The sequence below is a fragment of the Anomalospiza imberbis genome, chromosome 2 (genome assembly GCF_031753505.1).
Source record: "Anomalospiza imberbis isolate Cuckoo-Finch-1a 21T00152 chromosome 2, ASM3175350v1, whole genome shotgun sequence".
Taxonomy (NCBI): Eukaryota; Metazoa; Chordata; class Aves; order Passeriformes; family Viduidae; genus Anomalospiza; species Anomalospiza imberbis.
The window spans coordinates 117,212,469-117,238,073 of record NC_089682.1 but is presented as its reverse complement, the minus strand read 5'-3'; the positions used below and the strand labels follow the sequence as shown (position 1 = coordinate 117,238,073).

The 25,605-nt window shown below is 42.4% G+C and overlaps 1 protein-coding gene and 1 long non-coding RNA gene across 10 annotated transcripts in view; one reads left to right on the top strand and one right to left on the bottom strand.

Annotated features, from left to right (window-relative positions):
• The first annotated feature begins 3,305 nt into the window (after positions 1-3,305).
• Positions 3,306-25,605, top strand: part of SYNJ1 (synaptojanin 1) — a 48,601-nt gene continuing 26,301 nt past the window's right edge. For 7 of the 9 annotated variants that reach the window (XM_068182771.1, XM_068182770.1, XM_068182768.1 and 4 more), the window contains exons 1-12: positions 3,306-3,443; positions 10,073-10,159; positions 10,553-10,820; positions 13,114-13,339; positions 14,555-14,638; positions 15,157-15,218; positions 15,506-15,602; positions 16,873-17,042; positions 18,772-18,853; positions 20,053-20,205; positions 23,232-23,397; positions 24,624-24,647. In XM_068182771.1, the coding sequence (XP_068038872.1) occupies positions 3,320-3,443; positions 10,073-10,159; positions 10,553-10,820; positions 13,114-13,339; positions 14,555-14,638; positions 15,157-15,218; positions 15,506-15,602; positions 16,873-17,042; positions 18,772-18,853; positions 20,053-20,205; positions 23,232-23,397; positions 24,624-24,647 (1,543 nt within the window). In that variant the 5' untranslated portion in view covers positions 3,306-3,319. The remainder of the gene's footprint in view (positions 3,444-10,072; positions 10,160-10,552; positions 10,821-13,113; positions 13,340-14,554; positions 14,639-15,156; positions 15,219-15,505; positions 15,603-16,872; positions 17,043-18,771; positions 18,854-20,052; positions 20,206-23,231; positions 23,398-24,623; positions 24,648-25,605) is intronic. The other 2 variants (XM_068182766.1, XM_068182767.1) reach the window with 2 other exon arrangements.
• LOC137469742 (uncharacterized) lies at positions 3,362-20,057 on the bottom strand. Its single transcript, XR_010996667.1, has 3 exons — positions 18,602-20,057; positions 4,166-15,001; positions 3,362-3,609 (listed from the first exon to the last, which is right to left on the bottom strand). It is a non-coding gene; the product is annotated as an uncharacterized lncRNA (long non-coding RNA).

Genomic DNA, 25,605 nt, shown 5'->3' with positions numbered 1-25,605 from the left:
TTGTCGTTATCTGTTCCTGCGCCGGACCAAGCGATAACTGGGAATAGCAGAGCTTCCAGGGGGAAGGTCATGCCCTGGCTGTTGCTGCCCAGCACGCCATGGCGGCGCACTGCGCCAGTTTGGGCTGTGGGCCTCGCCTGGTATACCTGTACTCCACCTCATATCCTAATCTACACCCTTTACTTTTACTGTGTGCTCGCGAGCCTTTGAGGTGTTCACCTCTAAAGTCTCTCTGTCACTGTCAAGCCCACCTGCTCTTCGTTCCTTTGCTTTCAGCCTCTCATTTACTGTTTCTGGCCCCTGGCATCTGTATCATCACCCTCGAGGCCCAGCTTCGCTGTTCAAGATGCCTGTCTGCCTCTCAGTTGCTCGGGTGGTGTTTAAGGTAAGGGCCGGGGGAGCAGTGAGGACTAGTGTACCTCTACCCTACCTTGTACCCCAACCTGTACCCCCTAATTTCACTGTGTACTCTCCAGCCCTACAGCCCTTTGCGGCTCTCTCTGTTCCTCAGCCCGTAACGTGACACCCTCGTGTCCCGCTTAGTGCTGCCCTGCCAGCCCCGGGCGGTATCCCCGCCTTTTTTCTTTCGGTGTTGCGTTCCTCTGAGCGCTATGGTGACACCGAAGCCTTCTGGTTGCTGTGGCTGTTATCAAAACCGGGCCTGGCAGCAGCCATATCGGTCTCGCCGGGAGGGGCGTGGCCGGGCCACATGTGACAATCAACGCGGGGGCGGGGCGATGCATCGACGAGATGACGCGTGGGGGCGGGGCGAGGGCGGGGCGAAGGGAGGAGCCGAGGCCGGGGCGGTGCCGGTGCCGGTGCCATTGCCGGTGCCATTGCCGGTGCCAGTGCCGGTGGTAGGGTTCGAGTGTGGGCTGGGCCTTAGCAGGAGTGAGCGGTGCTGCTGCGCCGGGGGAGGGAGCGACCCGAGCATATCCCTCAGGAGCCTCAAAATCCTCCTGCCTGACAGCACCCCGGCCCCAGCACGGTCTGAAGGCAAACCTTGGTGATGAACATTGCCTCGGAGACCGGATAGGACCACGGCAAAAAGAAACCCAGCTGTCGGGGGAAAAAGAAACGCCAGGAGGGCCAGCGAGCGCGGGGGCTGCGGGGACGATGGAGCGGGAGCTGCGGGCGGTACCCGCCGGGCGGGGCCCCGGGACAGCCGCGGCACCGCGGGCTGCGGTTCCGCCCCTGCCCACCCCCGTGTCCCCGCAGATTGCGGGGGTCGCTCTCTTCGGCCGCCCTGGTCCTGCCGTGCCAGCGGCAGCTGCGCCAGGAACGGGGAAAATCCCCTTGGCTCGGGCAGTTGTGGAGTCTGCCACTCTTCGCTAAGACCCTGTCGAGCCACACGAGCGGCTGAAGGTGGTGGGCTTGTTCAGCTGGAGAAGAGATTGAGCTGAGAACTCTTCAGGGGACTGCAGATCAGGGCCAGCTCTGACCTCTGCTCTCTTCGAGCAGTGACAGGACCCAGGGAACGGCTGGAGCTCTGTCAAGGGAGGGTCAGGCTGAGTGTCAGGAAAAGTTATTCCCCAGCGTGCTGGACACTGCCCAGGCTCCTCAGGGCAATGGCTCCGAGGCTGCCAGAGCTCCAGGAGCGTTTGGACAGGGATGTCAGGGATGCACTGGGTGGGATTGTTGGGGTGTCTGTGCAGAGACAGGGGCTGGACGCGAAGATCTTTGTGGGTCCCTTCCAGCTCGGGATATTCCACGGCTCTATTCCATGACTGCAGTTAGCGACACGCCGGCTTCAGAGGGCTCCCCCCCGACCCGAGGGCTGTGGGTATCGCAGCCCTTTGCCCAGCGAGGCGGCTCAGGGGTGGCTCAGTCCGCACGGCTGTTCCTGAGCCAGTGTCTTGGGCTCTGTCCCGCAGCGGCACCCGGGCCTGGCTGCGCCCAGCACACGGCTCGGTCTGTTTAAAGCGCAGCTCCGTCCCACCTCGGCCCAGCGCCCGCCCCCCGGCACCTCCCCTCCGGGGCGGGCGGCGCAGTGCGGAAGGACGCGGGGCCGGGAGGAAGCGGATCCCGCCGGCTCCGCGGCGCCGGGCGGGGCGGGCGCACGGTGAGCGCGGCGGTACCGGTGGGCCGGCCCGGGGGGCCCGGCCGGGCTCGGGCGGCAGGCAGGATGGGGCGGGCGCTGCCAGGCCGCCCCGCCGCGCTGTGCGGGAATGCGGAGGCCCGGCCCCGGGAGCCCCGCGGCTCGGCCGTGCCCTGAGCCCGCCCGGGCGCGGCGGGGCCGGGAGAGGCCGGAGCGGGCCGTGCGTGTCCGCTCCGGAGGGCGGGGAGCTGCCGGGAAGGGAGGGCGGAAGGCCCCGCTTCGGAGCGATCCTCCTTCGCTGCGTTTTCCCGAGTCTTAGCGCGGAAAATTGAGCTGCTCTCGCATTTGTTTATGGTGTGCTGCGGTGTGAGAGTTCTGTGGGTATTTTTAAGATCTCACTCGTGTGTGGCTGGCGGGCAGCGTCACCAGTACGACACTGCGATGTTTCAGCCGCCGCAGGGCAGGGTTTAAATCCAAATCAAACCCTGCTTTCGTTAAAAAAAGGGGGGGGGGAAAGCCGAAAATAGGTTGAGGTTTTTGTACGATCCTTTAAAATGTCTTGACGGCTTCAGTGTTTAAAATACACTGTCCTTTTGTAGAAGGGCAGAATTAGTAGAACGGATCTAAAAATTGAAGGCTCCCCCTCTGCTTTTGGCACTAGTTTGCCATTAAGGTGGTTGCTGCTCTTCCATATTGCTGGTAGCTGGAGAACCTGTTATTTTTTTTTTTTATTTCCCTAAGAAGAAATACTGTTTATTAAGTTTTGGGGAAGAAATGAGAAGGTGGAGAGGCCCTGGCACAGGGTGCCCAGAGAAGCTGTGGCTGCTCCATCCCTTGAAGTATCCAAGGCCAGGTTGGACAGGGCTTGGAGCAGCCTGGGATAGTGGAATGTGTCCCTGCCCATGGCAGGGGGTGGAACTGGATGAACTTTAAGGTCCCTTCCAGCACAAACCAGTGTGGAATTCTGTAAAATTCTAGTTGTCTCAAAGCTTTTAAATTATTCCAGATTTTGAAAGGTGTTTCTTTGGGTAGTTCTGGTTTTGAAACACTCTTATGCCATCTTTAGGTAATCCCTGTATTTTTTTTCTTTTTGACACAGATAAACTAAGTCTCATGAGGTAGAATGAGGGAGCAGGGCACTTTGTTGTTTGTTTTCATTGAACACGTTAAATCCCTAGGAAAGGCTGTGGGTCAAACCAGCTTTGCAGGAGGTGTCTGGAAGCACAGGGACGTTTCATTAACATCATCTTCTGTTGGCCAGGGCCGCGTGTTTGAGGCAAAATGGCTTTCAGTAAAGGATACCGTGTCTATCACAAGTTGGACCCACTTCCCTTCAGCGTGATTGTGGAAGCCAGGAACAGAGAAGAATGCCTCATGTTTGAGTCCGGAGCTGTGGCTGTCCTCTGTAAGTTGATCTGTTTTGATAACTACTGTGTTGGAAAGGTGGCAGACTTGACATTGTGTGAGCCATTTTCTTTGTGGAATGTAAAGAAGCAACTGTTCTGTTTTTCTGTTTGCTAATGGAGAGGCTTCTGATTTAAATGAGAAAAGAGACATTTTCTTATCTTCATCTGTTGAGAGAGAATTTTGCACATTTCGCTACATTTGTTTATACAGCTATATTTTCTTGTCCACTAAATTTTCTCATAATTGCCTCTAACATCACCTTGTTTCTTGGGTTCTGAACAACCCTATTTTGAACATGTGATAGCTCATTGATGAGCTAATTCTGATGTTGCATTTCATAGCAATACATTCTATATTCTTAAATGTTATACTTTGGTTTTATCTCATTTTGTGTGATTTTTGATAGCTTTTTGATTTTTAGCTTTATTCTGTCCCTGTATTTTTAACCTCACTCAGGACTCAGTATTGCTTTGTCTTGTAATAAAATGAGTAATATTTGCAGCAAGATGACTTGCATTGCAAAGTTATTTTTACGTGTTCTAAGTGAAAAATGCATGAGATATTTCCCTAAATTTTTGCCCCCCTCCCCTCCTTTTTTTTTTTTTTTCCTGGAGAACACTAAAATGAGAAGTGCAGAAGAGAACCATAAGGCCTGTACATAGACTTTTAAAATATGTAAAATTATAAAATATGTTTGTGTTCTTTAGGAAGTCAAAACACCTGGTTGCACAGCATTTCTGAGCTCGATTTTGGCTCCTCTACAGAAAGCTTTCATTCCATGGAAGTAGTTTTCTCCTTAGCCAGCACCTGTTAGAGGCCAGGCAATGACTGACATGGTTGCTGCAGCTGTATGATTGTCCAGGTGAACAGTGGGTGCTTTTCTCCTATTTTTTAAAATTCTGCTTTTTTTTTCTGGTACAGTTTCTTCTTACTATGTATTTAAGTAATCTCCCTGACTTTGATAGCAATATCCATAAGGCAGTGTAGTGTGGATTGGGAATAAGTGTCCAGTCATAAAGGTAGCAAGCAGGTTTAGTGCAAGCCATAAAATGTTTTGAAGATTTGTGGAGCAGGTTGTTTTAGCCTGTATTTAGTAATTATTATGCTTGAGCTACTTAAGGGCTAACAGATGAAAAATTTTTTATTCCTGAAGGTTATGCTCAAAAAGGGCAGTAAGTCACTTCTCGTGCCGGGATACACTGCAGGCACCTGGATAAATGTCCTTTCCTAAAAATTAAAACCCATGCCAAAGTTCTTGCCTGCCTCCTGACCTTGTTGTTACCAAGCAGAGGAAGCCAGACCTGAAGAAGTTTGGAAGCCTCTCTCCTCTTGCGTTCTGTACTTAGTGATAGCTCCTTATTAATCTGCAAAGCGCTGTCCTTGGAATTCTAATTGGTTGGTTATGTCACAGCAAATGTTTGTACTCAGCTGGAAGTAGTTACTGAGTATTGTTTTCAGTAAGCTTAACCAGGCAACTGGTTACTCTTTTTCTGTCTGGTGCACGGGCATAGTTTTCCACTGAATATTGAGCAGTGGCATTTTTCCTTAATTTCCTCTGTTTTATTTCCATATAATTCCCTAAATTCTTTAGGTACTGATACTTTTCTTAATGGTTGGAAGATCACAATCTTAAACTGACAGCAGGAAAAGCCCAGGAGTCCCCTAGCTCAGGTTTCTTTCTTCTCTTTTTCTGTTTGCTGTTCCCATCTGGTATCTGTTCTTTTTAATGCATGTTTAAAGGAGTACAATTATTAGTACTTTGGGAGGATTTGTGATGTGTTACTTCTCTATCTTGGTGGTGATGTCACAGAATCTAGCCAGAAGATTCCAGTCTGTAGCTGTACAAACTTACAGGTATTTGTACAAATAATATACAAAGTTAATGCAATACTGCTGCCCCTTGGGGAAGGTTTCCCATGTTTGTAAAATCTCTGTGAATAGATCGATAAATGGTCAGATCAAGTATATATAAATTTAAATCCAGAACAGCATCACTTTAAACTGTCAAAAACTTCTGGGTGTTGGTGATGGTGCTACCACTTTTTAGACTACAAAAATTGACAATACTGACCTCAAAACTGTTAGACATTTTTCCAAATATTTCAATAAATACTGGAGATGAAGTAACATGTTTAGCCTTATACCTGATCATAGCTCTTACCTGTATGTAGAGTGGATAATATATGCACAGCCTAGTGAAATACATTTTAGCATTAAAACTGATACATGTGGTTCAGTTCTGAGAGCCTTAGTGAACTGCACCCCTTGGAATATCCATGTACAGAAATCTGGCTTTGAAATGGGCTAAGAGAAGGGGATGGAAGCTTACTGATGGCTTCAGTGTCATCTTGAAGGAAGCACATCTGTCATTTTGCTGAGGGAAGGATAACTGTGTTGACCTTCCTCCCCTGTGCCCTCGGTGAGGCACTGCAAGATGATTCAGAGGATTTAGTTCAGCCTCGGCAGGAAATGCTGCACAGCTCAGATGCTGGGTGATTTTCAGTGTGTGTGCCATGTGCTGCTCCAGTCAGCCAGGTTGCAGGGAAGCAAGGAGGAGGGTTGAAGGGATAGTTCAGAGGTGGTGGTTGTGTAACCACTCAGTCTGAACGTGGGAGATGCCCAGGCCGTACGTGTCCTGGAGGTGTTCTGTGTGAATTAACTGATGTTGCTGTGACTGAAACACCTGAGCGATATTTTGCTTTCCTTTGTTCATTTAACACCTCTTTGGTCGGCACGGTCCTGGTATTGGGTTAGCCTGAGACACTGGAGTGTAGGGGATCCTTCTCAAAGCCTGGTGAGAGCACCTGGGTTTAAATGTCAGCAGCTTCACTGCTGATTTGTTTGGAATTCAGTGGAAGGGTGTCTCAGATCTGTTTTTCTTACTTCCCATGTGAAATGGGCAGTATATTTATTCTTTGAAATAGAGCTCTCTGAGATGTCTTAGCTGGAAAGGTTTCCCTGGCTGGGCAGGAGTGTGTTCTCTCTCTCTCCTGCTGGTGAGTCATCCCAAATGAGTGGTAAGCTCTCTTTACTCCTGTCGCCTGCCATGGAGAACATTCTGTCTGGGAAAACATAGAGCCATGAGCGCCCCGAGCAGAGGCGTCATGCGCATCCTTGGACTCGAGTGTCACAGTAAAGCTGAGGAGAGAGCAGGTGTGAGCAGGAGGAGGCACAGTGCCCACCTGGGTTCTCTGGAGCTGAAGTAAGAGCTGTAGTAACCTGTGTGCAGCAGGCACCCTGGCAGCTGTTCACTGCCATGGTTAGTAGTGCAGCTCAGACCACTTCTGAGTAAGAAAATTCTTCCATGAAGTTAAACCAAGGTGGTCTCAGCAGGCCTTGAAAAGCAATCTGGCAGGGTTTTCTCATCCCCAGCGTCCTGAGCTGAGCCACTACTAGGGGTGTGTAAAAAAAAGAGGTATCAAAAGTAATAAAATAGTTCTTTGGTTGCTTTAATTTAATAGATGAAAGTGGTGACTCTATTCTGATTTTAATGTCACCTCTGTGGTAATATTCAGGTGTTAGCTTTATTTTAAATACCAAAAATCTAACTGTCTTAATTTGACAAAACCCTTGAAAACCTTAGTCTTAAAAGATCAAAACCAAATTGTGTTCATAAGTTTTTCACTTTTTTGTCCAGATTTTTCGGATTCTAAACCTTTTAAAATAACAGTTGTATGAACTTTGTCTTGTCTAATGTAAGGTAGAAGTCTTGGGTCTGAAGGAAATGCACATAATTTCAGGACTGTGGTTTTTTTCCCAGCTCAGAGTCCCATAGTCTACCTGGAAACTGTAGCCACTAACTTGAAATGCGTTGTTTCACGGCCCCCTGTGAGCACAGTGAGAAGAGAACCCAACCACAGAAAGCCTACATGGTGACTTTCAATGTGATCTGAACCTTTTAATTGTTAAAACTGGGAAACTGATTTCTGGATCTGGAATGAAGCGGAATACATGTTGAACCAGATTATCCTGAAAACAGGATTGTTGATGGGGTTCCATTTCTGTAACACTGGGAGGGCCGACATAGTCCCTTCACAATAATTGTTCACCTTTCTTATGGGAGTCCATGATTGATAAGGTGTGCTTGTTACAGATGGCATTTTAAAATGCTCTTGCCTGTTAATCCTTAATAAATAGTGACTTGAAATTCTGTTGTTTTTCTCTTGACACTGCAAATGGGGCTTTCTGGCTTTCTCCAGAGGTACATTACAAATTGATTTGAAAATCACTTTGTAAGTGTCGTGATTTTGTGGAGTTTTTTGTTAATTTGGTTTGGGTTTCTTGATACTGCTTAATAGTGATCATGAAAGGATAAAATCTTTCCATTTTTGGAGGGCTGAAGGTAGGGGTAAGTAGGACTGGTGCCTTGGGCTTCTAGAGAGCAGACTTTGGCCTGGGTAAGAGTCCCTTGGGAAGAGAATGGAAAGGGGTGTGGTGAAGCTGTGTCTTCCTGATTTCATCTTGGTTTTCAGAAGCTTCAAGTGCTTTTCCTTGATGTTGTAAGACTCCTGACCACAGGATGTTCCTGACTGGGCCCTGCCTCAAAAGCAGAAGCCTGGGGTGGGTGAGGATGGACCAGGGCAGGATGGAGGAAATGATGCCATATTTGACATTTTCCCATGTGACTTTTGGCCTTAAAAAGCAAGTTGAGGTGGGAAAAGTGCAGGCAGTGTGAGAGAGAAATGCTTAGATGGTCACTGTGGAAAAGCTTTGAGTTCACACTGAATTAGGTCCAATGTAAATGAAAAACATGGCATGAAATGCTTTTGGTTGGTTCTTGGGCACTTTAAGAAAATAATAATTGACTAGCCACGGTATGTTGCTCTATTTTTATTTGGTTAGTTTGTTGGTTTTGCAACCCTTTGCTGTTTTATTAGCCTTTGTTGGCCTTTTTTGTTGTTCTGAATTTGCAAAGCCCAAGTTACTTAATTTTCTTTGGGCATTTACTTATTAAGGCTTAACAAGGGTATCCAGCATTCTCTGCAACGGGAAAAGAGAATAAATCCATAAAAGACAGAAAAGGCATTGTTCTGACATGTCATTAAATTCCAGCAGGCACCTTTAAGAAAAATCCTGCAAGAAGTTTGACGCAAAACCTGATCTTTCCATAATAATTTCAAGTGTGGAGGAAGAACATGGCAGCTTTCTGGTTATGGAAAACTGAGTTTAGAAGAGTACATTGGTATCATTAAACCTTTTCTCAAAAACAGATTGAAGGAACCAGGGTCTGAAGTTCAGAAGTTCATTCCAGCCCAGTGGTTTTCTGGTTAAGAAAAACGGTTTGGTGATGCTGACAAAATGTTTTTAGATTAGCTTCAGGTTCTTAACACTCACCCTGGGTGAGGACTTTAGAAATACATCCTCATGCTGCTATAAAACTATTTTTATTACATCTATTACAGGAATATTAGTGCAATAAGGTAAAGAAACTTTTTAAACACCCACTGAATAGAACATTGAATGGGATTGGATTTCAAGCTGTGGTGAAATAATTGTTTAATCTATTGTAAATTGTCTGATCCACTTCAGTAAAACAGCTGGCAGATATTTGAACAAGGGTTGGCTTGTGCACAGGCAGGGCTATACTAATCTTAGGGGATACTTGTTAGAAAGAGCAATTCTAAGTAAAATAGAGGGGGTTTTAAAATTCTAAATAAAATAGAGGTTGTATTCTAAATGACATAGCTAATGTGAGAGAGAGCACAACAGAATGCCAGGGCAGACAGGCATTTTGATTTACTCTTCTTCATGTCATGTGCTGAGATTTTTAGTGTCAAAGCAAAATGGTGCTGATTGTTGGTAACCATGGAATCTTGATCCCTGTAGATCTAGTGGCAGAGCTGGAATTGTTGTTGTTGCCCTTCTGGTGCAGTCTTGGTCATGAGCTAAAGCTCAGGACAGGTGGGATCCTGCTGCTCTGCAGCCAGGCTGGTGGGCCTGGCTGTTATAGTGCTGATAAAAGGCCTAAAATATACACTTAACTCCCAGGAGAGCAATGGCAGATATACTTCAATTTCTTCTAAAATATGACATGGTTGTTTTGTGGCTTTTTTTCAAAACTGTCTGTGAAAATTGTGTCTTCCTAATTCATCTAAGATCTGGGTTTTAAATATAGATTTTTGTGGACCTGAAAGAGAGTTTGATCTGCTTGGAATATATCTAAGATAGTTAAAATGGACTTGTGATAGTCTTGCTCAGAGATAATACTGCTACATGGTGGTTTTATTCTTGGAGAAAAAGGGTAATTTTTTTCCATGAAAAAAGCAACATTAAACACTAATTTTAATTACAGGAGAGCATTCTCAGGCATCTTATTTGTCTGTGCTGTACATGCTTTTTATAGTAAGAGATGGTGTTGTTAAAAATGCCAGTGTTCTCCTTCAATATCACTTGGAGTTTTGGTTTTTTATTGCTTAAAAACATAGCATGATCATACTTTGTCACAGAATCAAGCCCTCATTTTCCATTATAAAGTGCCATATGCTCATACATTTTGATTTCTTTCCAGAAGCGTCACGTAAGCGGCTGCTTTTGTAATCCCTCAGGTTTTCAGTTTGGAGTGGCTCATTCTCGCTGCCATAGTACTGGGGCTCTTCCATCAGTAAATCTTTCTTTTTCTCTCCACAGCTTCTGCAGAAAAAGACACAATCAAGAATACGTACTCCAAAGTCATGGATGCGTATGGGCTCTTGGGTGTGTTACGATTAAACCTCGGTGAGTCAAATATGTAAAACTTGAATTTTTAATTTGGGGCAGAATACTGTGCTGCTCCTGTAAGACTGGATCTTTGCAACGGGAACAGGGCTTATTTTTTTCTATTTGTTTGCTTGGTTTGATTTTTTTCTTTGCAGAATAGCTTACAAATTTGGACCACTCCCAGAAATGAGGGAGCGAACAAAAATAACTTCTGTTTTTGGAGTCCCTGTCCTTTGCAGAGTAGTTTCTCCTTTTCTTCTGCACAGCTTGGGAATGTGTTCTTGGCGTTGGTTCTCTTTGTACGTTTTTCAGGCAAACGGGGGTGGGCTTGTGTGCCTTCAGCACTTGGATGAATCAACATCTGCACTGCTAAGATCCATTCTCTTTCCTGTGCCCTTTCTTGCTCTGCAGGGGACACGCTGCTACATTATCTGGTTCTGGTAACAGGATGCATGTCTGTGGGAAAGATTCAGGACTCTGAAGTTTTCCGAGTTACTTCCACAGAGTTTGTGTCGCTGCGGGTTGACCCAACAGACGAGGATCGCATTTCAGAAGTGCGCAAAGTGCTGAACTCCGGAAACTTCTATTTTGCCTGGTCTGCCACTGGTGTCAGCTTAGACCTGAGTCTCAGTGCTCACCGCAGCACGCAGGAGCACACCACTGACAACAGGTTCTTCTGGTGAGTTCAGAATGGGTTCAGCAGGTGTTACATAATGAATTCTTCTACAGACTAATGCCTGGCAAGTTTTTATCCTTGTTTTTTCCAGCTCTTACGTGTACACCTTTCTCCCACTAATCCTGAGATGGAACAGCATTACTCGAACATTTTCTAAGGGCAGAAGTATATTACTAATGACAGGATGGTTTTGTGACCACTTGGAAGCTTCTTAATTGGAAGGCACAGATTTTTCACTGCTTATAATGTATTTTCATCTGAACATCTCCTGTGATGTTGTTTCAGTTTTGGTGCCTCTTAATTCTTCATCAATTGCAATTGTGTCATTTTTTAAATGGTGTGGTTATGAAACTTCAAAGAAAAAAAATTACTGTTTTTTAGAATGTTCTGGATTCTAAAATGGTGTTGTCTTTATAGATAGATTTCAAGGGGGTTTCCAACATATGAAAGCACTTCAGAAGCATTGTTACTCAAAAAATGGTGACATTGCAGGTTTTGGTGAGACAGCAGGTAGGCTCTGCTACCAAGTGCACTTTGCTTGGCTGCTGCACTCACTATCCTTTTACTGGATATTTTTGAATAAAGTATTATTTTCACACAAAGAATTTTTACTGAGAGGAATACTGCTCTTTCTGTCGATCAGCAGCTTAAATAATGCCAGTAATGCACACTGACGTGTCAGACATTCTGTTCTCTTCAGCCTTTGTTAAAAATGCTCTGTGTGTCCAGGAATCTTGCAAAGGTGCTGAAGACTTGGCTTTACACTGTTAAAACAGGTGAAAAGCTACATCTGTTCCCCTCTTCTGGCCAAAATGCACCAAACCAGCTCTAGCATATGAGCCAGTGCTTCTCTGGTCTTAGCTGCTATTTCGGTCAGGTAGAGGAATCTGATCAGAGTGAAATATAAGAAAAAAATACTAAGGTAGGAAATAAGCTCAGGTCTTCAGAAACATCAATTCCTTGATGTAGGTTTACAGGGGTTGTAGAAACCTTGCTGTTTGTCTGCGCATCTGGAAAAAGACTTGGCTCTCCATTGATCAGTCAGTACATCAAGGCTTGAGAAATGATGCCTGTTGACCTTGTCCAAATAAGCTGGGTTGATTCTTACCCCTGTTGTAAAACTTTGGCAGTTACCCAGTTCTGTGGGTTTTTTAGTAAGGAGCAGTCCTCCCCGGAGGTAGGTGGAATGTCCAGATTCCAATATCTAGAAATGTAACCACTAAAAGTCAAGAACAGGAAGTATTCTGCAGATGCACTTGAGTGAGCTTCCTGGGGATTTTTCTGTGCCAAACATCTAGGCTCAGAGTGCCCAGGGAAAGAATATTTTTTGCTTTCAGTGTCCTATTATAATGCACCTTATACTTAGGTTTAGGATGAAAAGGCTAAAATTAAAGAGCTTCCACTGTTGCAATGAACATGCTGTTTGCAATTCCAGTAGAATTTTCTGGGCAGACACAACCAGACATCTTCCTGGAGTTAGCTTTTCTTTGCTATGCAGAAAACTTTGCTCCCTTTTTATACAAGAGAATATACAAAAGCCAAGCCCCACTAGAGTGAGGCAAACAAAAAAATTTCACAAAACCCGAACTTTAGTCTTACTTAATACAGCATTGATTAGTGCTGGTAAATGCATGGGTACATTCAAACTGTGGATCCTCCTTTCATGTGAACAGTAACTGCTATTAGTGAATCACATATGCAGTATATAAAGTACCAGCACTCAGCCCTGAAATTGGTGTTTTACAACATTTGAGAACCAGCTGGCTGGGAATGTATTCCTGGAAGCCTGTCTAGGGTTAGGGTTAGGTGACATATAATGAGAGTATTCAATGTATATTGATAAGAATTTCTATTCTAGCTTTATTTTGTGGTGGTGTGAGATTGATTGGTGCTTTACACACTACTAAAAAGTAACCCTGTCATTGGAATTCTGTCGTGCTTTCCTAGAGTCCGTGATCTCTGGCTTCTCAAAACAAGGCTGAGCAGAGAAGTATAAACAAGCTTGGAGTTTTGTTGTTTGTTTTTGTTTTTTTTTTGGTGGGTGACAAGCAAGGGCTATAAGGGTTATTATTTTAAGGTCATGGAAATTCATCACTTCACTCCATCTTCTTACTGTGCTATTTGCTATTTCAGGAAGATTGAAATGAGAGTTATATCACAAAACTGTAGCATGCCTATTTTCCTGGTCTTATTTGTGTTAGAAGGTGTAAAACGTAAGGAGTTAGTAGTTGGCTTAAGAGTTTGAGCTGAATTGCAGCTCCTTCTGGTTATTTGATGGCTGTTTCCTCCCTGATAGGAACCAGTCACTGCATTTGCATCTGAAGCACTACGGCGTGAACTGTGACGACTGGCTGTTACGCCTCATGTGTGGAGGAGTGGAGATCAGGACAATTTATGCAGCTCACAAGCAGGCGAAGGCTTGTCTCATTTCTCGACTGAGCTGTGAACGGGCTGGCACCCGATTTAACGTCCGGGGAACAAATGATGACGGTCACGTTGCCAATTTTGTTGAAACAGAGCAGGTATGTTATGCTCCAGTGCCCATAGCTTGGCTGACAAGCCAGTGTAAGCCTCCATGGGATGAGATTTTTGCTCTAAATCAATGAATCACAAGTCAAGTCTACCACCAGCAGATATTGGAATAGTTTCCTTGATGCTAAATTAGGAAGCTAAGTAGGTTATGTAATTTGATGATCTTGGTTTTTAGTGTGGCTTATGGTCAGGGCATGCCTGGGTCTGAGTTGCAGTAGCTTAAGAAGGTGCTGAACTCCTGTGGGTGGCTGTGCTTCCCCTGGGCCCCTTGAGCTGCATGGCAGCACGTGCCACTTCTGGCCTGAGCTAATCTAAAGTAAAAGAAACAGGCAGAAGGGATTTTTGGCAAATACCAAAATACCAGTACCTTGTAGCTCAGGAAAGATAAAAGTGTTCCACTTAGCACAGCTCCTCTGAAAGGCAGCTTGTAAAGCCACTGTCATTCTGCTGCCTTGGGTTTTCATAGCTCTGCCCTCATTACACAGAAATGTGAGAACCTGCTAAATCCTTCTTTGCTGGCTTTCCTTGGCTCGCTTTCCATGGTAGCCTATTCCCCAGGGGGTGTTCCTGCAGCTGTGTTCGTGCTCCTAGGCTCCTTTGGCTGACTCACTGACTCCTTCCAGTACCCAGGTGACTGAGGGAGGACTTCATGCAGGAGGGACTCTGCTTGTACACCTCCAGTTTCAGGAGTTCAGTCAGAACACTCTTGTTATGCTTTCTCTGCCCAAGTTTCCTAATGTGCCAGTGTCACTGAATGGCTGTGGTGTGTTATTCCACTTTAATTTTCCTTTCCTGGATACTTCATGGACTGTGATATGTTGGTTTCTGATGCAGAAAATCTGTGCAAGTGTTCTGAGTAGGCTGCACGGTGATTTTTTGTGCACTGGTGTTCATTTCAACTGTTCCTGCAGGAAAGTCTTACCAAGTTGTTTAAAGCATCTTACTCCTAGTGCAGAAGCTACTCAAGCCCAAATAGTAAAAGCTGTATTTCCTTACATATTGTGAATTGTGATTCTGCAAGGGAGCACGAGAGTGACAGAACTTTTTGTGGGAATTGTTCAGTCTCAGAAACAGTATTTTAACTTGTAGTGTGGAATATGTAATACGTAAATATATGTTATTTGCTCCATGTTTAGTTAAGGCTAAGAATTCTAAAATCTTACACTGTGATAATTATTAATACTATGCTTTACTTTCCTTAACAGGTGATATATTTGGATGACTCTGTGTCATCTTTCATACAGATTCGAGGCTCTGTTCCCTTATTTTGGGAACAGCCAGGACTGCAGGTAAGCAGAAGATAGATTTAATTATACAGATAATTCTTATTCATGCTAGCCTTTGGGCTCTTCTTCACAGTTGCCTGTGAAGATGAGATGATCCTTTGGGAGCATGTTGGTGCTATCGTGACTCACCAAGCCTGCTTCTCTCAAGTCTAAAAGTTGCTTTGCACACCACTTGAATATCCATTCTTTTTTCCATGCCTCCTCTTTGAAGTTCTTTTTCCTCTTTTAAATGGGTTATTTAAGGGCATCCAAAGAGGCTGTTTTCTTCTGAATTGTTCTTGAGAAGAAGTCAATAAGGATCAAGGGTTACCGTAATAGAATTTTATCTCAATTTTCTTGAAAGAGGGACTGATTCAGCTCCTACTACTGCGACACATTTTTTACAGGAAAGGTTAAAAACGTTTGTGCCTTACAGGGACTCTAGGTTCTTTAGACATACCAGCACTTTGCAGTAGAATGCTGAAACACTCATGTGTGTTTGACTCAAAACAAGACGGCTTTATGTACTCTTGGTGTTGTAGGTGGGATCCCATCGTGTCAGGATGTCACGGGGTTTCGAGGCGAATGCACCAGCTTTTGACAGGTAAAAAACATCTAAAGGTTTTGCTAATGCACTAAAGACCTCTGGTAAGTTCTGCTGCATCACAGAGATAGGATATGTTATTCCAAATGGGAGGCTTTGTCTGTACAAATGTGGAATTCAGCAAAGCTGAGAACTTCCTGGGGATTACTTATGCCTTTCAATGTTTTGTTGGAAAGTGTGAATAAAATTGATATTGAATACTTTGCAACTTCTTAGTGTTGCAGGTGTTGGCTGTTGACTTTTTTGTGTGCCAGAAAATGACTGTGGAATTTTTCTTCTGTTAACAGGCATTTCCAAACTCTTAAAAATTTATATGGCAAGCAAATTATTGTAAATTTACTTGGGGCAAAAGAAGGGGAGCACATGCTCAGCAAAGCCTTCCAGGTGAGTATGACAGCTTTTACTGTGCATATCCTTGGAACTTGATTGTTTGCAATGAAGCTTTTACATAGCCTTTGGAAACCAAACACCCAGGTACGCTGTGCTCTGGGAGCTAAAATTGGATTTTATCATAACAGCACTGCTTAAGATGCATGGTGTGAAATGAATTGTTAAAAGCTCTCTACGTAATTCCTGTTTGTTTCTGATCAGATTGGTTACTGTACTGGAAAATTATAACAGCAATGTGACAATGTTGAGGGATTTTAATTTCTATTTTCGTATTTCATGCTTAGTAGTGCCTTATTGAAAGCATAAGTCTTTTTTACACTATAAAACTGATAGATAAATACATTATACTTTATGATATTTAGTGCTGTGATGTTTCTTTTAAAGATAATTCTTTTGAATTTAACGGATATATCCCTTAATGTTTTTTTTTAAAATACAATTTATCAATTTAAATATGGAGCTGCCTCATGATTAGCAGGAAGTGCTTGTTCAGAAGATAACTATAAGTGGCTGCTCTCATTAATTCCCACTGACTAGTTTAAAAGAAAACCTCATGTTGCAGTTCGTAAATGCTGACCATGTGAGGAGTTCTGTCTGAAGCCAGAGAACATGTCAGTAGCCATCTGTTGTTTCCCTCTCCCTTCTCCCTCTGTACTGTAGTGATTGAATAGCTTGGGGCATTCCCTGGGATATTTGCTGTATCCGGCTCTCGTGGAGCGTTCCCAGATGTGCATCGATACCCACGGCTTTTCCAGCAGACACTGTGTGGGCACTTAAGGATTTTTCAGGGAATATCAGGGAAAGTTCTGCTCAAGCCACTCTCCACAGCAACCTAAATAATTTGGGTGGGTTTTTTGCCAGCAGTAGTTGGTGAAGTGTTACTCGATCCCCTTTGCTGACCGGTATGTCAGTGGCGTTTGGTGAAAAGGGGTTTCACTGAAACAGCCTTTTCCAAGTGAAAGCATTTGAACAGCAGAAGAGGCCATGGGTTGCCCTGGGGACCGCTGGGGTAGTAAGGGAAAAACCTGACTTTGTGACAAGGAAAACAAAAATATTAATCAGTTCTGAGTGACAAGGAAAACAAAAATATTAATCAGTTCTGAGTGATTCTTTTCAATTGTAATAAAAGTTGTTTCATTTTACCTAAAAGAAAGCGAATAAAACAACTTAGAAAATATTTGTAGTCTCTTGTTTAGCTCCTACTTCTGTATGTTCAGGTACTGGTATATTTATACTTTTTTTTTTTTTCTGTTTGCAATGCCAGAGCCATTTGAAAGCATCTGAACATTCAGCTGATATCAAAATGGTGAACTTCGACTATCATCAGATGGTTAAAGGTGGAAAGGCAGAAAAACTACACAGTGTGCTTAAACCTCAAGTCCAGAAATTCTTAGAGTGTGGATTTTTTTATTTTGATGGAAAGGAAGTGAAAAGGTTTGTGTATATAACTTCCCTTAGATTAAATTGTGGTGCTGGGATGTGTTTCACCCCTCAGCAAGAAGATAAGAGAAAGGATGTTGCCTCTGTTATTGTGGTTTTAGTGTGTCCTGGGTGATCCTTAACAGCTGAAATATGAGTCACCTATTTTACTCTAGTGAACACTTGTCTCATTCTGTGTATGCTCTAAAATCTCTAAAGAAGATCTCTGTGAGATATTCAAGGGGCAAGAATTAATTTCAGGCCTTTGACCTCAGGATTTTGTGAAAATGGTCGATAGTCCTTTTCCTAGCGAGCAGACACGTGGAATTAATGTCTTTTTTTCCATCTTCCTGTGTAACAGGCCGCGTATTTCCCTCAGTGATGGAACATACCACTTTCTGTGTGTTGTAAATGTTCGTGTTTAGGACAGTGCTTTTGTCTGTGCCTGGATCACCCCATTTGAGAGATTCCATTCTCTCAAAGCAGGATTGAGATGCATGTTTCCTGCTCTGCTCTGTACTTATTCCTGATTCCTGGAGCAAAGGGTGTGATTATCTCAGCAGAAAAAGAGAAGCAGAGATAGAAGCAGGCAACACTCCTTCTCTTCTTCCTTCCACACCCTTACTCCTTTTAACTAATGCAGAGCAAAGTGCTGAGTGAGGTTCTCCCTGAGAAAGGGCTGCTGAATGATGAGGGGATGAGCTCCAAAAAGCTTTAAAAGTGGCTTTTTTTTTTTTTTTTTGAGGATTCAAATAATGCCATCACAAATCAAAATTCAACAGACTGAAAGCAAAAAAAAGTTGTGGCTTGTGACAGCTCAGACTGGTGGTAATAAAAGGTAGTTACAATGCTTGTGAGTTCATGGACCATCCCCTTTCAGAAATGTCAGGCTTTTTGTTTTGTATTTCAAATCTAATGCAGAGATAGTAATGCCAAAAAAAAATACATTGAAGAAAGTTCTTCAGAACTTGCTGCAGTTTGTGGTTAGGCTTCAAAATAGAGGTGCTCCAACCATACTGACTTTGGTGGACAAAGTGTGCAGTGGGAATGACAAAAGGAATGGATAAGTGTGTGTCCTTGGGAGAGCTATTAGAATTTTGTACTCCTAGCTGAGCAAGCAGTGCATGGATGTTGCTTAACACGATCCTTTTGAGAGCTTTCTAGCTGGAGTTACTGGGCTTTTCCCAAAGGAAGCGGGGCAGTTCTGAGTGCTTGTGGGCCTCAAACATCCCTTGAGCTAAAGGGGAGAGGCTTGTTTTTCATTTTTATGAACAAGTAGTGAGGCATTGGAATTGGCTTTAGTTATATCATAAATTCTTGTTACTTTTTGTTAAATAAAATTCAAGAACTGTCTCAGTACTTTTTTTTTTCTCATTTTTGTTGTAACTACTAGTTATTTCTCTCTGAGGTTTTTTGGGAGTGTGTTCGTTGAAATGTTTGAAAAAAAACCCTCAGTCTTGCATGACACTTCACCAAGCAAGCAAGGAGGACTGGGAGAAACTGAAGCAGAAGGACTAATGTTATTTGCAGAAAATGCCTGGGCTGTGCTCAGTGAGCACTTGGAGCAAGCTCACCCTCTGTTGCTGACACGTTTATAAATGTCCTTGTGGGGCAGGAACGTGGCGCTGACAATGCCCTGATGTACTGCTCTGGTTCAGATCTCCCTGTCCCTGCCTCTGTGGAGGAGATGTATGTTAAATGAATTGTTTCAGCCATTTTCCCTCTCCTGTTGTCCCTGGCACAGATCCCAGAGCGGCACTGTCAGGACCAACTGCTTGGACTGTCTGGACAGAACAAACAGTGTGCAGGCCTTCTTTGGCTTGGAGGTAGGAATCCCACGTCCAGCTGCTGCTTCTAGGGCACTTGGGCTGAAAAAGCAGTGTCACCTTCCCTGGGAAGGGTGACTGGGCTTTTCGTAGGTGTGTTTCCAGTGTGAGCTGTTTCTTGCTCTGACTTCCAGAGGGAAGGCATTCAGCATGATTGAAAATGGAAAAAATACGGATGCTGCAAGGTCAAACCTAGGAAAATCGTTATCCTTCTGTTTTCTGAATCTTACTGAGCTAAAATTCTTTTCTTAAGAGGAATTTCTGTGACAACTTACAAGGCATTTAAAAATTTAATTTTTTTTTTAATTAAAAAATTGAAAAATTTAACACAAAGTTTTAAAAGAGACCTATCTGATTCTGGAATATGCAGTGCTTGGCTGCTGCATTTACACAAGTTTTCTATGGCATAAGACCCTCTTTTTGTGTAGAGTACTTACATGTCAAACGTAGCTATCTAGCTCTATTTTTTCATTTCATATCCTTTTAAGAACTGCATAAATACAACTTTTTTAAACCAGCTGTGCCAGATTTTTCAGCAATGAGAATTAAATTACAGTTTCAGCTGAAGTATGAGAGCTAAAAGCATAAAACTAATTAATAAGAAGGGAAATGGTTAATCCTGAAGAACTGCTTACTTAATTATAAAATTCTATTAAATGAGATATATGAAGTCTCACTTTATTCAGCACAATAGATACTTAAAATAACAGGTACTGAACTCTAGATGACCCCCTAAAATTATAAGAGCAGGCACCCAGTTTCTAAAACTTCTTGTATATTTTTTCATAATTTTATTATGCAGGTTTCCTTTTGTATCTTTTGTTGATTCCTGCCCAACCTTCATAATTTTGCCTTTGCCATTCTGTGTCTATTATTTGAGGCTCCTTCTTCTTGCTGTCAAGACACCCTAATTTTTAAAAGCTCTTGAAAATAGCTTTTGTGTTCAGTTTGGTAAACTTCAAGATAAAAACATCTACAAATCAGCTGCATAATTTTTTGCCTGTATTACTACCTCCCTTCAAAGGAAAATGCAGTGCTGGTGCTAAATTACATGTATGATGCAGCCTTTTATGCATATATGCTGAAAAGTACGATGTGCCTTTTGAGAAATATACTTAAAGTTGGGGGTTTTTTGTTTGTTTGTTTCTGGTTTGGTTTGTTGGGGTTTTTTTTGCTAATGTTGTCTTCACCTGTTACAGATGCTAACAAAACAGCTGGAGGTGTTAGGATTAGCCGAGAAGCCTCAGTTAGTTACTCGCTTTCAGGAAGTTTTCCGATCCATGTGGTCTGTGAATGGTGATTCTGTCAGTAAAATTTATGCTGGAACCGGAGCCCTTGAAGGAAAAGCAAAGGTAAAGTACATCTTCTCAAATGCTTTAGTAGTGTAAGTATGGGTTTTAATAAATTCTGCCATTAATATAGCAATGATGAGATTTTCTCTTTAAAAAGTGTGCTCTTTGTAATTCTAAAACAATCCCAAAGAAAACCCAACCAACCAAAAAAATTAACTTGAAATGGTTGGTTCTGTTGATAACCAGGTCACGTTCCTCTACATCCCTTCCTAGCCATGCTCCTGCCTCCCACATAACATTATTCTGTATGAACGGATATGTCTGAAATTGTCTATTTCTTTAGAACATAATTCAGAAAAATGTATATTCAAATCAGCTTTAGTTTCTTTGAATATTCTTACTATTCTCTCTGTACCTCTCCTGCTATTATTTCAGTTCCATTCACTATATCTCCTTTTCAAGTGTGTTTGGGATGTTGTTCCTGTTTTTAATGTTTTATAGTGTTAATACTAATCTAGTTGTAGCCTGGTGGGTTTTGTTTGCATGTTTGTCCAGCTTTTTCTTTTTAGATTTGCAGTCACTGAAATAAACCCAAATTTTGTTTCTACCTTGCTTTTTAATGCTGTAAGAACAGTTCCATGCTCCATGACAGTGTAATGTTTCCCTTCAACTTGTTTTGTCTGGGTTGATGCCTGAGTTGTTCCCATTTCCTAATGCTGCCTTTTGGTTTTTTTCTCACAATGTTGCTTTTTTGTTTCCCTAATCCTGTCCCTTGCCAGGTGATACCTCTCAAGACAAATGTCGACCCGTAGCAATTTTTGCCCTTAGTTCCTTCAAGAATGTCTTTTCACACTCCTCTTTCTGCTAAAGAATGTGCTGCTTCTCATTCCAAGTTATAGCCTATGTGCCCATAGCCAGCTGTTTTGGATTTTCCATCATTTGTTCATTCACACGGTGCCAGGGTCCTTCTCTGCTCTTGTAGGAGGTGTCACAGCAAAATACATAAAAACAAAAGAATCAAATAAACTTGTTGCTTATCCTGCCCCTTGTCTGGTGCACACGACTTCTTCATTTGAGAATTTCTTGTATTTTACGATAGGGTGGAATTTGGTTCAAGATGTTTAGTTTTATTTTCTTACAAAAATGTCACTTAGACTGCCAGGAAAACTGCAGTAAGTATTTTTGGAGTGTCTCCCTTTGTCTTGACTTTGCCATTCAACCTTCTTTGTTCCTTTTCCTAAATTAATAAATATCTACTTAATCTAGTTCATTTGACCATTTTTTTTAACTTTAAAAAATGCATTTAATGTATACATTTCCATTTTTAATGTTTAAAACACAGAGTAGATGTCCTGGTTTGTTAAACCATGACAGTACATTTACTCTGCTCTCTTTGGCATAATTCTGGATCCTTGCCCTGGGACAACTCTTAATTAGTACCACATCTCATAATTGAAATCGGACATCTCTGACACGAGTCCAGTCTATTCAAAGAGGATCTTTAATGCTTGCAAAACCATACAATACTTGCTCTTGTTTCAATTAAACCTGACTCAGAATGTTTTTGAGTACTCTTGAGTATATATTTTTAAATGTAGTGTTTAAGTTGCATTCTCATTTCTCAAATGAAAAGTTTGATGCCTGAAATTTGTTCCATTTCCTACTTGTTAACTTGTCAGTTTGATTCTTGAAAGCCCAAGAATACTTAGAAGTAAAAATATAGAAATTTCACATAAGAGAAAATTATTTTAACCTTAAGTGTCTTAATATACCTTTCTATACTGAAAACCAGTTCTTTTTAAAGTATTGTTATACTCGTTACATCTAACTCCTTACCTGCTCTTTCTTTTGCTTTCTTGGGGCTCCTTTCAATTAATTGCCTGATATGTGAATGGTGAGTGTGGTTTTTTGGATCACCAGCTGTGTGTTGTCTGCTAGGAAGGGAGTGCATCCTATCAAAGTCCTATTGCAATAGAGTGCTCCCTACAGCTCATCCCCATTGTCTGCCAAAGCCACCTAGCCTTGCCGAAAGAGTAGCTTCTGTCTTGCTGTCTAATACAGTTCACAGAACTAAATCCTGGGGTAGTTTTGTTAAGCTTTTGCCTTCTTTCCATATGCATTTAAGAGGCTTTCATGGACAATGCAAGCTGTAAACTTGGGAGTATTTTTTTAAATAATAACACAGTCCCTTGCAGCATCCCTGATGGATCACAGTCTGTTTTTCATGTACCTGCAGCAGTGTGTGTTCACACACACCTCACAGGCAAAGCACATGCAACAACAGGTGTTTTTGTGTGCCCAAGTCAACACTGCCAGGTTTGGAATCGAGTACAAGACTGCATTATGTGTTACCTGCATTATCCTTCAGGTGTGTGTGTCCCTCAGGTACATCTGCATCAGCAGCACATTTTTCTGGAGACCCTTGTTTAGCCCAGGTGGCTGGATGGACACTGTTCCTCTGGACTGCGGTTCAGTCAGGCCAGAGTGTGCAGAGACACTGTCTGGGTGTGTCTGTAGCCATGGATTAGTGTCTGTGTTCCTTCTGGGATGCTGCATGAGACCTGCATATTATTTCAGCAAGTTAAGGGCGGTCTTAAGTTGAAGTTCTCTCTGTTTTTAACATGGGTATTCCAGAATGTGAATTCTGAACTCGTAAGTGCATAAACATATACATTCATGTGTCATGGCATTTGGACTTGAGTGCTTGCTCATCTCTCACTATTTGGGGAAAAGCCCAAAATCCCTGTCATGGTCTAAACATGGCACTATATCAAATTAATTTTTAAAGACCTAGGGTTTAGGAAAAAAAAAATTCCCCTCCCTACAGTATTTAATTTTATTTTGTTTAATTTAAGTCTGCTTGTTAGATATGCCTTGTAGGTATTACTGTGTTTTTTAGCATCTGGGGGTGGGGGGAAAGCACATGTAGCACAGGAGGCTCAGACGACTTGATTTAACACTTAATGAAGGAAATTGCCTTAGCCCTTAAAATCATTAACGTAGTTTACATGTATCTACTGAATATTGCCAATGTATTGTGAGCAGTGTCCGACATAAAATATTCTATACGTGTTCCTCCCTAACAGGCTGGAAAGCTGAAGGATGGTGCTCGTTCTGTGACCAGAACGATCCAAAATAACTTTTTTGATAGCTCCAAGCAGGAGGCCATTGATGTTTTGTTATTGGGAAATACCCTAAATAGTGATTTAGCAGATAAAGCACGGGCTCTCTTAACCACCAGCAGTTTACGCGGTATGTGTCTTTTAGGATTTTAATCTCTGATAACTATTTGGTGTAAGAAAGCTGTATCGAGTTTGTTTTCAAAGCACTGTTGGAAAGTATAAATGCTAATTTGTTCTCTTGGCTTATTAAAAAATGGAAGTTAATTCTGCTTTACTAATAGTGCCAAACTAACGTGCTGCAGAAATTGCTTTATTTGTTTATGATTTTTGGATGAACTTCTACATCAAAACCAGAGAGATTTCGATAAGAAACTCTGCTTGTGCAGAGCAACCATGTGAGTCTCGGGGGTTTTGTACCAGAAAGGTGGTTCCCCTCATGAGAACAGGGTGCTGAACCAGCATCCTGCATCCCCAAAGAGGTGTAGCCTCTGTGGTCCCCAGAACTGCAGTCAATCCCATCTTCTGCAAGTCTGGTGGGCAGGAAAATAGTGGGTCACTCACAGGGCTGTGTTCAGTCCTCTCCTGGGATATCAGAATTACAGGAGCTCATATTTGGGCAAAGAAGGAACTTAAATTTGAGTCTTCTTTCCAAGATCCCAGGTAATAATGTTCTGGGTTACTGCATTTTTTAGGGAAACATTCTTACATTTTCCTTTTCATTTTTTTTTCCTTCTCCCAGACACATCTTAACCTAGAATGAGGAAAAATATGTCAAAGCTCCAGTGCAAATCTCTGACTCAAGACAAAAATAGTTGCCCAGTTGTAGTCTTCATGTCGAGGGTCCACATCTTCATCCGATGTGGAGGCCGAGGGAGTGGTTTTGTCCCATTTGTTTAGCACAAGTTTTCATGTTATTGTGATTTTTTTCTTATATCTGAAACCTGGTAAATTGGCCTCACCTCAAAATTAGTTAAAATTTGTTTTCGTTTCCTCTCACTTTTTCTGGGAATGCAAGCTGTCCTTTCCATATTTGCAGCTCATGACAGCTGAGGAGCATTAATCCCTCTTCCCTGCAATCTCTGCATTCTGTGCTGGATGGCAAGTTAACCAGTGGGCTACTTCAACATGTGTGAATCCATTATTAATAAAGGAGGAAAAGAGAATTTGCTAATCCTGTTGTGAAGCTTGGTAGATTTTGCAGCACAAAACATAAACATATGCTTTAACTGATGCAAATGGTTATGTGTAATAAATTGTATATTAACAGCATGTTTTCTCACACATTGCTGGAAAATCCTAAAAAGCAATAACTTATTTGACTAATCTTTTCTTGTTTCCCTCTTACTGCATCCGTAGTTTCAGAGCAATCATTACAATCAGGTATAGTATAGTACAGTAAAATAAACTGTAAATACCTGACCAGCTGTTGTTGTTCTCTGGCTTTTCTTGTGTCTGTTTGTGTCATATTTGGCTATGGGCTCACATTCTCCTGGTGGTGTTTGGGTCTGCCATTCCTGTGCCCTAACATCCTTTAATCCAATGAAAGTGAGAATATAAGAGGTGAAAAATGTTGCATTTGAGCTTGGGTGGTGTCAGTTAGGAAATGAGGTAACCGATTTGCAGGGGTTTATTTTTTGCACATGCTCCGGCTGCAAAGGAATTTTCCTTTTTATCTGATTTGTAGGCTTCTGTATTTTTGCTTGGTTTAGGATGAGGTGAAATTCTTCAGTACAATTTGTAATTTCTTCTTACTTGCTGCTAGAAGGTTCCACATGCTCGTGGTCATGCAGGAAACTTGTCAGCTGTGCAGCACTTCATGTTCTTGTTCCCAGAAACCATTATTTAAAATGAAATATTCCTAATGCTTTTCTATTCAGATTTTACTCTGTGTTGAGCAAATTTAAACAGCCTTTTCATTTGCCAGTTTTGCTTTTTCCTATATGTGTTTTACTCTACCTACTTAACTGTTAGTGAGTATCTGAAGAATGAAGTCTGAGTCACAAGTAATGCATGTCTGATATTAAGTGATTCACTGGCATTTTGTCAGTGTAACCAAGTGCTTATGGGAATGACTGGTCACACTCACTGATGGTATCACCTTCTATCTTATAACTCTGGAAGAAGAGCGAACTATTTTTTATATATTTATCAGTTACTGTTGGTATTATTATTTATGTCTGATTTTTGTTATTTATTAGAATGCCTATTTTTGTAAGAGTTATAAATCAACTATTTTTTGGCATTTCAGGGTTTCAGCTGGGTACGAATTGCATGTATTGAAATATTCCTACAGGAATTTGGATGTTTCAGTAAACAGTTCCATCAAGTTCCAGCAGTT